The sequence below is a fragment of the Epinephelus moara genome, chromosome 10 (assembly GCF_006386435.1).
Source record: "Epinephelus moara isolate mb chromosome 10, YSFRI_EMoa_1.0, whole genome shotgun sequence".
NCBI classification, from domain to species: domain Eukaryota; kingdom Metazoa; phylum Chordata; class Actinopteri; order Perciformes; family Serranidae; genus Epinephelus; species Epinephelus moara.
Window position 1 is genome coordinate 6,732,655 of NC_065515.1, and position 10,142 is coordinate 6,742,796.

A 10,142-nucleotide genomic window follows, 5' to 3' on the forward strand; every position below is an offset into this window, starting at 1 on the left:
CACTGTATTTCTTTCTCACATATATATATATATATATATATATATATATATATATATATATATATATATATAATAAAGAGAGTTTATTGTGGTTTATGTATTTATTTATTTATTTATTTGTTTATATATATATTTATTAATTTATTTGGGTCCCCATTAGTCACTACCAAGGTAGCAACAACTCTTCCTGGGGTCCACACAAGCAAACGTTATGTCATAGAGTTATATAGATATATAATTAAAAATCCAAGGCAAAAATAAACAAAATACAACAAGAAAACAGGAAAACTGCAAAACAAAAATAATAATAATAACTAAAATAATAAAATAATATTTTGAGTATTTATAGTTTTATGGCTAATGGCACATGGGACCTGATCAAATCTGGCACATGTACCAAAAGAAAAGCTCAGTAAAGTAAAAAAAATAACTGAGTTTTTAATATGAATTATTCTGTTTACGTGTTATATGTTTTTGTTATAAATATGTGACACATTAGACAAGAAAAGACAAGAAAATATGAGGAATTCATGGAGCCATAAATGTTGTTGTATGTCAGCAGTGTTGTGTGTGACTGTGTGGATCATGCTGGGGCGTTTATCTCACTCACTTTACTGCTTACTTTGCAGCTGAGCTGATGATGGCCGAGGCTGAGGGGCTCATTAACACTTTGGATAACTGGAGGGTGGTGGACAAGATCATCCTTTCCACCAAAACACCAGAGAAGAAGAGGATATTTGGCAAAGGCAACTTCCAGTCTCTAACAGGTATCATCCCTTCTGTTCCCACCTGTGAGTCTGTGCAGAGAGTTCTTTAATGCGATTCATCTGTGCTTTTAATCCTCGTTCAGAGAGAATCAGGAAGACAGCAGGAATCACTGCAGTGTTTGTGAACGTGGAGCGTCTGTCTCCTTTGTCTGAGGTGAGCTGATCTGAAAATCGCTCTCTGGTTGCGTACAGGAAGGTTCCACACACTGACGACCATTTTTTTATTCATGCAGAGGGAACTGGAGGAGGCGTGGGGGGTTAAAGTCTTTGACAGATACTCAGTGGTTCTCCACATCTTCCGCTGCAACGCCAGGACGAAAGAGGCCAAGTTGCAGATCTCTCTGGCAGAGATCCCCTTGTTAAGGTGACTTTGACCACTCAAACATCCCATTATTGACACATCTTAATGTTTTCAATCAATCACTGGAATTTTAAAATGTCCTCATGTGACGCAGATCTCGCCTGAAACATGAAATCACAAACTTGGATCAGCAGGGCGGAGGGTCGAGATACATCGGAGGTTCAGGTAACATCCTGAGCGATGAACAGCAGCACGCACATGTCAGCCTGGATGTTAGTGATTGCTTCAGCTTGGTGATGGGTCCTCACAGGTGAGACACTGCTGGAGGTCCAGCAGAGGCTGCTGAGGGAGCGGGAGATGAAGATTCGCTCAGCGCTGGAGAAACTGCGGAGAAAGAGGCACCTGCTGCGATCTCAGCGCAAACACAAGGAGTTCCCCATCGTCTCTGTGTTAGGATACACCAACTGTGGTGAGAGACAGGAGACAGAGCTGGCACGTTGCTTTGATACTGCAACATTTAGCAGTTTGATGGTGTTGATCACACTTCTTTTGTTTTGTCCAGGAAAGACGACCCTGATCAAAGCACTGACTGGTGACAGCGGTCTTCAACCCAGAAACCAGCTGTTTGCCACACTGGATGTCACCGTCCATGCAGGCCAGCTGCCCAGTCACATGACCGTTCTGTACGTGGACACCATCGGCTTCCTGTCGCAGCTGCCCCACCAGCTCATTGACTCCTTCTCTGCCACGCTGGAGGATATTAAACACTCAGTATGTACCTGCTGCTCATATTGAGGGCGTTTGTGATGAAATGCAGTATTAAAGTTTTGGAGTAGAGTTGTTGACCTGTCTGTCTCGCACTTCTAGGATCTGTTGGTTCACGTCAGAGACATCAGTCACCCAGAGACGGTGAATCAGAAGGTGAACGTACTGAATGTGCTGAAGAACCTGCAAATCCCAGACAGGCTGATGAACTCCATGATAGAAGTCCACAATAAAATCGACCTTGTTGACAAGTAAGAGAGAAAAATCCAGATTTCTAAACATAGATTTTACTTTGGAAATCTTTTAGAATGGAAACTAAAAACAAGTTGGACCCTATTTTCCTGAATTTTTGTGTTTTAGTGACAAATGGGAACAACAATATTTGAAACTGGTCCAGTATAGAGGCGGCGAAACAAGCTGCAATGTAACCACTCGGAGCGATTATGTACCGTCAGTTTACTTCCACTCAATGTGTTTTTGCCACTGACAGGCTCAGACTGTTATTATAAGTGTCTGACAACATTATGAAAGGATCCCTACAGAGATAGACCTTTTCTTAAAGAGTAAGATCTTTTTTGCTTAACATGAAACACACCTGAAATCACGAGCGCTAAACCCACCGGACTCCAGTCTATCTCTGTAGGGATCCTTTCCATAGTGTTGTCAGACACCTATAACAACAATCTGAGCCTGTCAGTGACAAAACAAGCACTTTTAGGGGACGTACACTGACTGTTATGGTTATAAAGCAGCTTGTTTTGCCTATGCTGGCTGCAGCGGTCTCGCTCAATATCGAACCAATGTCCGAAAGTTTTACGTATCATTTAAGGAAAGAAAATAGAAAATATAGGCATCTGCTCACCAGCCTGTAGATCTAGACAGTAGAGTTTATACTACGTTGAATATTTTCTTGCATCACAAAGCCAAATTAACCAACGTAGCTAAATTTACATCACAAAATGCCACATTTAACTGCACTCAAAACCATATAAGACACTTCATTTAGATGACTAACTCACAAACATATAATTCTCATCATTTTCCAAGAGACTATTATGAATGACATCATTTTATTGACCTTTTTGTGTGTGCTGTGTGAATGCTAACTATAAAAATAAAGTATTTTTCCCTTTCAGTTATCATTTAACTGAGCTCAACGCACTGCCCATATCTGCCCTGGAAGAGCGAGGCCTGGATGAGCTGAGGAAAGCCGTGGAAGAGGAGATTGTAAACTCTACAGGAAAACACATTTTAGATCTCATCGTTGACCTCAGCTCTCCTCAGCTAAGGTGAGAGCTGTTGTTTCTCTCACTGCGTTTATTTTATTTTTAGAATAAGAGAAGCATCCATAGTTAATGCACCTCTCCATCCACAGCTGGCTGTACAAGGAAGCCACCGTTCAAGACGTGCAGGTGAATGCAGATGAAGGCTCAGCTGTCGTCAAGGTCATCATCAGCACCGCTGCGTACGGACGCTACAACAAGCTGTTCACAGGCAGATAGCAGAGCAGAGAGGAGGTTGATCCGTCCTGCTGCATGACAGCAGCGCCAAAGAAATAACTGCTCCACGTGGACTGCAAGCTGTGCCACAAACATCTTTAATAAAGACTGTATGTATTGTACAGTACATTAAAATATCGGAAAATATAATTTTGTAAAAGAATAATGTACGTTCTTGTAAACACATTGCACATCAGAGCTGTAGATTCAAAACATACAGAATGTTTTTTGGTGGAAAAAGCATCTTAACAGAGATTAGTCAATATAGATTTTCCAGTCTTAAAGAAGAATTTCACCCCCAAATGACGATTTGTGCATCAATGACACACCCTGTGTCACGTTGAATTTGTGAAGAAACGCTTTTCTCAGATGTCTTGGGGACTGAACAATCTAAAACTTGAGATAATTTGTGGTGAATTGACGTCGGGGTCCACTTTACAACAGCAAAATTATATTAAAACAATCATTTACGAACTCTCATACAACTCATGCGGCATAATCAAAGTCTCATTTATCTAGTCGTATGCACAGTGCTTCTCAAACACATTAATTTTTGCTAAAATCGTAGTATTTAAACTGAGTTAAAAGTGAAACTTTTCTATTTTCTTTTCAAGGCCAGACTCCATTGACAAAAATAGTAATTTTACTTCACTTAACATGGGAGCTGCTGGTCTACCACTGCCTCAATTAGTAGTTTATATGTGTTATCATGCAACTTTAGTGAATTTGAATGAACACCAAAATCACACACTAACACAAACAAACTAACTAATTGAGGCAGTATAGACCAGCAGCTCCTGTGTTTAGCAATGTTAAATCACTGTTTTTCTCAATGGACTTTGGCATAGACGAGAGCATAGATGAGTTTCACTTTTAGTTTGGTTCCCCGTCGGAAACAGCTGACTGTGTGGGAAGTACTGAGCATACAGCTGGATACTGAGACTTGGATTATACTGCATGAGTATAACTGTAGTATAATACAAGTTGTGTCGAGTTTGTAAACTGATGTTTTGATATAGTTTTGCTGTTGTTAAGCGTGGACCCCAACGACTTCAGTTCATTAAAAATTTCTCAGTTTTTGGATTCTTTGTTCACTGAAGGCACGTAAGAAAACAAAAGCGTTCTTCACAAATTCACGGTAACACGGGGCGAGTAATTAATATTCAAATGGTCATTTGGGGGCCGGAGTGTTCCTTTAATGTAGACAAAAGTGCTTATAGATGGACAGAAGTATTGAAAAATAGAAAATGAGGTATACAGTGGTTTTTTTGGGATCAGTTTCCATGGAGTAAAAATGTTCTTTTAGCTGACGGCACTCTTCCGTAGCAGCTTTTTGTTCAGTCCGATGACCAGAGAGCAGAGTGGCAGTGGACCCACAAAGTCGCCTGCGATGATGTTGAGGCTCTTGGGGTCTGACCCAGGTACCTGCTCCTCCAGCCATCTCCTCAAACATTCCCAGTTACTGAAAGTCAGCGTCCGCAAAGATTGCTTCGGGTTCTTGGTGATGTAATACCGATCAGCTGTGAGGTTCAGGCCAGAGACGAAGAAGCCCTCTGGAAAAACATAAGTTAGTGTGTGAATGGAAACACACACACAATATGCTGTAATGTTGCATACTCATACTACAATTGGGCCAAAGTGTAAATGAAACTCACCTGGACGTCCCAGGTCTTTGTTCCAGTCCAGGTAACTGATTACTCCCTGTGCTGTCTGCTTGTTGGCCCATAAGTAAGGGATGGCAGGCCACAGCTCCTGATATCTCGCTGCAGCCTGGGACTCGTAAGACAGGATGACCTGGTAACCAGATGCCCACAAACTCCGCAAGGTCAGGTCTGATTCCTGTGGAGGGCAGGTTAGAGTGTGTAAGGCAGTGTGTTGTTTTTATACCGTGAACCAGCTGTGCGAGGAGAGAGCTAACCTTCCGGGGGCAGAGTTTTGATCCAAACAGCTTCTTCAGGGAGGAAATGAACGATATATGGAGTTTATCGCCGATTCCTTCAAAATGGCTGCAAGCAAGAATTACAATCTCCTTTGGGTGAGACTCCAGCCAGGTGGCGACGGACGACAGTGTTTCCTGTGAAGGAGGCAGATGGTATAAAAATCCAAATTGAAACTTTTATTAAAGCCTGGATCTTCAACAGGGGGTTCACGACCCCTAGTTACTGCAGGGGATGGATCATTTTGAAACTTCTCAAGCAAGAGACTCTTGCATAACGCCCACTCTGAAGCAAATGGCCAAAGTGCAGAGGAAGAGGTTAACACGCCTGGTATTGCTACAGCTAATACTGACTTAGCAGCTACGGGCAAATGCAAACAAGAGAAGACCAGAAAATATTCAGGAAATTATCTCAAATGCAGTTTATAAAATATTTGTAGTGGGAGTCCCTGCTCCGTCTCTTTTTAAGCTAGAGGGTCCTTGGCCTGAAAAACGTTGAAGCTTGCTTTAAAGCTTCTGTCTGTGACATTCAGAGCATCAATAGAAACACAACTATTTGCTGTGTAACGATACCGTGGAGTAATGGCGTCCTGAGCAGATAACAAAGTCACGCTCCCTCTGTGTGTGTTGTAATCTGAGCTTCTCTGTTCTTTGTTGTGCTACGGTCCAGCAGTCCATGCATGTTAGTGCTTGTGAGTCCCTGTGTGTCCCACTGGCTGGTTAATTGCTGCTGCTCTGCACTGCGCTCACACGGCGGTTACTGTAGATAACACAGTCTTGATGCATGGTGGCAGAGCAGCAGTGTTGCATAAGTGTTGCGCCCATCCTCCTGTTCCCTTCTGCTGTTAACACTGTTAGCTCTGTGAGCACTGTTGCTGTTGTTAGCACTGTCTGAGCAGTTAGGGGAGTGGTCTCACCTTTAAGCTGCCACAGGAGGTAGTAACAGCGCTTAAACATGTATGTATAAACAGGACAGCTGGTAGGATGGGTGTGACGCTTTGACGTATTATGTGTGTGACCCACCACAGGAGATTAATAAATTAGCTGTTAGCAGTTAGCTGCTAACTCAAAGAAGAAGAACAGCAGCTGAAAATGTCCATAAATCTGGAAACAATGAGGTCCGGGAGCTCCTTACCCTCCGAGCAGACGATGAGCTCAGCTGCCGTATAATAGAGATAGTAAATGATTGTTACTGCCATTTTAATGACATTGTTATAGATTATAAAGCGCTGTTGACGCATTTGTTTTATGTCAGACTAGAGGCCGACGCTGTTGTGTTATATCACGCCTCTTTTAATCCTGAGAAGCCGTGATGCTGTGTATGATCACACACTGGAGCAGAATGATGCCGCTTTTGTTTGGTTCTGTGTCAAAATGCAAAGGAGGTATGAAGAAGGGACTTTGTAGCAGCCCTAAAGTGCGATCTCTGTGTAAAAATGGCTTATGTCATAGCTCTTAGGGTCCCACACAGCTCCTTTAAAGTTACACTGTGAAGGATGTTGTGGTATTTAGCAGTGAGGTTGCAGAACTGAAACTTCTGTATTTCAAGCGTGTAGGAGAACTTTGGTGGGCGACGTGAAAACGCAGATGGCCCTGTCTAGAGCCTGTGAATGATTTGTCCATTCTTGACCTGCTCCATATGTAGATATACACAGTTGATTCTAAGGTAACGAAAACACAACAATTCAGGTGATTACAAGCTAATGAAAATGGTTATGAATATTAGATGCCTCTAAATCCTACACACCAGACCTTTAAGATGATTATACTCACCACAACTGTTAGGTGTGTGTATATGACGTGTGTGAAGTAGAGGTCGCTGGATGGGTCGTTGGGTTTGTGTGCAATGCGAAGATCAAAGAAGCGAATCCCCATCGAAAGCTGCTCCTCAACGCTTCTGTCCTGGGAGGAACGGCAATTCATAAAACGTTAAAATACTTCCACCACAGCAGTGCCTTCATAGTCCCACAGGGGTCCTCACACCACTCATTGATTACGTTTATACCACACACACCTGTGTTGTAGCCCACTTAAATATGGCAGGTCTGGTAAAACAGGAGAAAAGTCGATCCAGGAGTCTGAAGAAGTCTGATTCAGATGGGACCAGGGGGGAGTTGTAGTCCAGGCAGTAACTCATGGCATCGTGGCTCCCTGGATAAACAGGTGTAAATGTACAGACACGTTAATGCTTTAAAAGGTTCCTCATACCAACTCTGCACAAGGTAAGACTTCTGGTATGATACACGTCATCCTTCTGAGGTCAGGAAGGAATGTTTGAATGAGTGAATTCTTCTTGTGTGTGTGTTGGTTGTTGTTGCATGACTGACTATGGACTGTACAGCATATTTTAGCTTATGTAATGTGTCCCCAGGTCTTTCCTGTACCAGACATCTTGATCTCAGTCAGACTTACTGAATAAATATTTTTCATTAACTAATTCACTAAACCAACAGCCTACATGTGATCATAAAATAATAACATGGAGAGGGCAAAAAATGTGTGAGGCTTAAACTGGTGGAATCTTTTTTTGTGTATAAAGTACTGAGTATATCGTTTTTTTAATATTTTGTTTATTGGCTTTTTGTCAATTTTGAATAACCAGAGCAAACAGCCACAGACACCTTTCCCCTCTATCCCCAATAATAAGGCCTGTCTCAATTAGAGGCCTGGTCTAATTGCAAAGCAGTACATTTTTTAATAGAAGTTCTTTGGATGTATAAAACCAGGTTGTTGGCTACCTCAAATTATGTGTCCATTCCTCGATTACCCTGTAAGTTATTCATATTTGTGTAGTCCGTCCTCCGATCAAAAGAATCATAAAAATTAATACAAGTTATGAATATTATTTTAACAGGATAAGGTGGTGTTGTGTCAGTATGCCGGGTGCCGTAATCCCCACGTGCTGTAACTTCCTGTCTCTCTCATGTCTGTTGGAGCTAGATCAAATGAATGACTCATTATATAGGCAATTATCTGAGGCCTAATTTTTAACAAGTAATATTCATACTGGTTTAAATAAACACTTTGATTGTATTTCTGATCTTTGCTGAGCAACAGTTTTGCGTGAAAGGAATTAAAGGCCTGTCCCAAATACAGGCCTGTTGATGTCAGTGATTTAAGCAAATAATAGCCCGGGCTTTTAATTGAATTACAGTAACTGAAGTTAAGTGAAATTAAAAATATATAAATAAATATCTTAAAAATAATAATATCGTAAAACTGTGTATCATGCATTTACCCAAACAGTTTTTGTCTTGTTGGTTCTTATTATTTTTTAGTTATTTTATTATTTCATTATGCTGTTATCACAAAAATTGATTCAATAAAGATTAATTTAAAAAAGTAAAATGCAGAATAATATATATATCACTGTATTATAGGTGTAAGCATCATGTTGCTTTATATAGTGTCAAGTATCTCAATACTGGGCTTTATAAATAACATTGAATTGAATTGATATTTGATTAATTTGATATGAATACCAAAAGTCATGTACACATCAGGCCTATAACTAATTTATCAAAGTCAGTAGTTTGCAGATCAGTCACCATCTCTGTCCCTGTTATAACCATTTTACACCAGCTGCTGTAAAAGTCACAAGCTTCCTCCTTCTCCTCCTCCTCCTCTTCACTAACTACATTAAAAGTAACGTTGGAAACGATAAAAGAAGTGTTGTATTCACCAGGTATGGCCAGGTCAGTCAGAGGAACGTCCCACAGCTCCTCGGGTAAAGCTGACATCCAGTCCTGGCAGCTGCGCTCCATGTCGCTCCGTCAGTCCCGGACCTGAGGCTGACTCACTAAACCCAGGTCTGAGCTATAGATCCGAGGAGTGTGTGTGTATGTTAGTCATCATGTGATCGATCCTGTCCCCTTCCTCTGTCTGATTCCTTTAAATGATCCACCACACACCGCACAGCAGAGGAAGAAGAGGAGGAGGATGAAACTTTGAATTTCCTGATTCTTCCTGTAGAGATGATTGACAGCTGCGGTGCATCGTGTCCCAGCTGTAGCTCACTGGATTCCCATAACACTGGGAATTCCAGGGTTATAGCATACTTCAGGACAATCGGGCCACTTGTAAGTATTGCTGTGTAATAGGTGTCCTTAGCGTTATTTACTCTTCGCCCTAGCGTACATACTCCTGTATCAGAGCACCCGCAGACTCTTTGCTATGACGTTGGAAAGGGGGCGGAGCAACATCTCAAACAGGAAGTTCAAGGTTTTTTTTGTTTTTGTTTTTTAAAATATTTTTTCCATTTTAAACTTTGTATAACAGGTAAGCACAAACTTCAGTAATAAATTTAATAATATAAATCCCAATTAATTAATTATTTTTTTTATGAATAATAATAATGATTAGATAAAATAAAACATAAATAGATAAATAAAAACAATAAAAAAAAGACGATTATGAACCATAGTTATGAACCAACACACAGGGGTTTACCTAATTTGAATTTTTATTTTATATATATATATATATGTATATTGATTCTTTAAAGAAGGGTACGAGGGGAATTTCTTTCAGTGTTTTGTTTTATGAATATTAAATTTAGCTAAGATGTTCAGCAAATAATTATATATTGTTAATTTTTTGAGAAATTTAGATTTTTTTTTCAGTTATGCTTTTTATTGTTTCCTTGATTTTTTTTTTTACAGCAACCTACACCATAACATATAGTTACTTGTACATATAATAAATAATCACAAGACTGTAGAAATGTATTAAAGAACACATTATTCATTAACATTAAAAAAATTAAATTATTAAAGTGTATTGCAGTGTATTTATTTTATTTATTTAATTTATTAAAATGTATATATATATATATATATATATATATATGTATATATATACATACATGCATACAC

General features: G+C 40.1%; 2 protein-coding genes across 3 annotated transcripts in view; one reads left to right on the top strand and one right to left on the bottom strand.

Moving 5' to 3' along the window:
- gtpbp6 (GTP binding protein 6 (putative)) overlaps positions 1–3,347 on the top strand; it is a 5,132-nt gene extending 1,785 nt beyond the window's left edge. Inside the window, exons 2-10 of one of the 2 annotated variants that reach the window (XM_050054264.1) lie at positions 630–746; positions 851–921; positions 1,001–1,131; positions 1,223–1,293; positions 1,379–1,537; positions 1,631–1,839; positions 1,936–2,084; positions 2,970–3,122; positions 3,209–3,347. In XM_050054264.1, the coding sequence (XP_049910221.1) occupies positions 630–746; positions 851–921; positions 1,001–1,131; positions 1,223–1,293; positions 1,379–1,537; positions 1,631–1,839; positions 1,936–2,084; positions 2,970–3,122; positions 3,209–3,335 (1,187 nt within the window). In that variant the 3' untranslated portion in view covers positions 3,336–3,347. Of the gene's footprint in view, positions 1–629; positions 768–850; positions 922–1,000; positions 1,132–1,222; positions 1,294–1,378; positions 1,538–1,630; positions 1,840–1,935; positions 2,085–2,969; positions 3,123–3,208 lie in introns of both variants that reach the window. The other variant, XM_050054263.1, reaches the window with a different exon arrangement.
- Positions 3,348–3,414: 67 nt separating this feature from the next.
- Positions 3,415–9,431, bottom strand: si:dkey-66a8.7 (PI-PLC X domain-containing protein 1). The gene is made up of 6 exons (XM_050054267.1): positions 8,951–9,431; positions 7,283–7,419; positions 7,042–7,170; positions 5,251–5,406; positions 4,988–5,171; positions 3,415–4,885 (listed from the first exon to the last, which is right to left on the bottom strand). The coding sequence occupies exons 1-6, from the start codon at positions 9,030–9,032 to the stop codon at positions 4,635–4,637; spliced, it is 939 nt and encodes a 312-aa protein (XP_049910224.1). The 5' UTR covers positions 9,033–9,431; the 3' UTR covers positions 3,415–4,634.
- Positions 9,432–10,142: the final 711 nt, after the last annotated feature.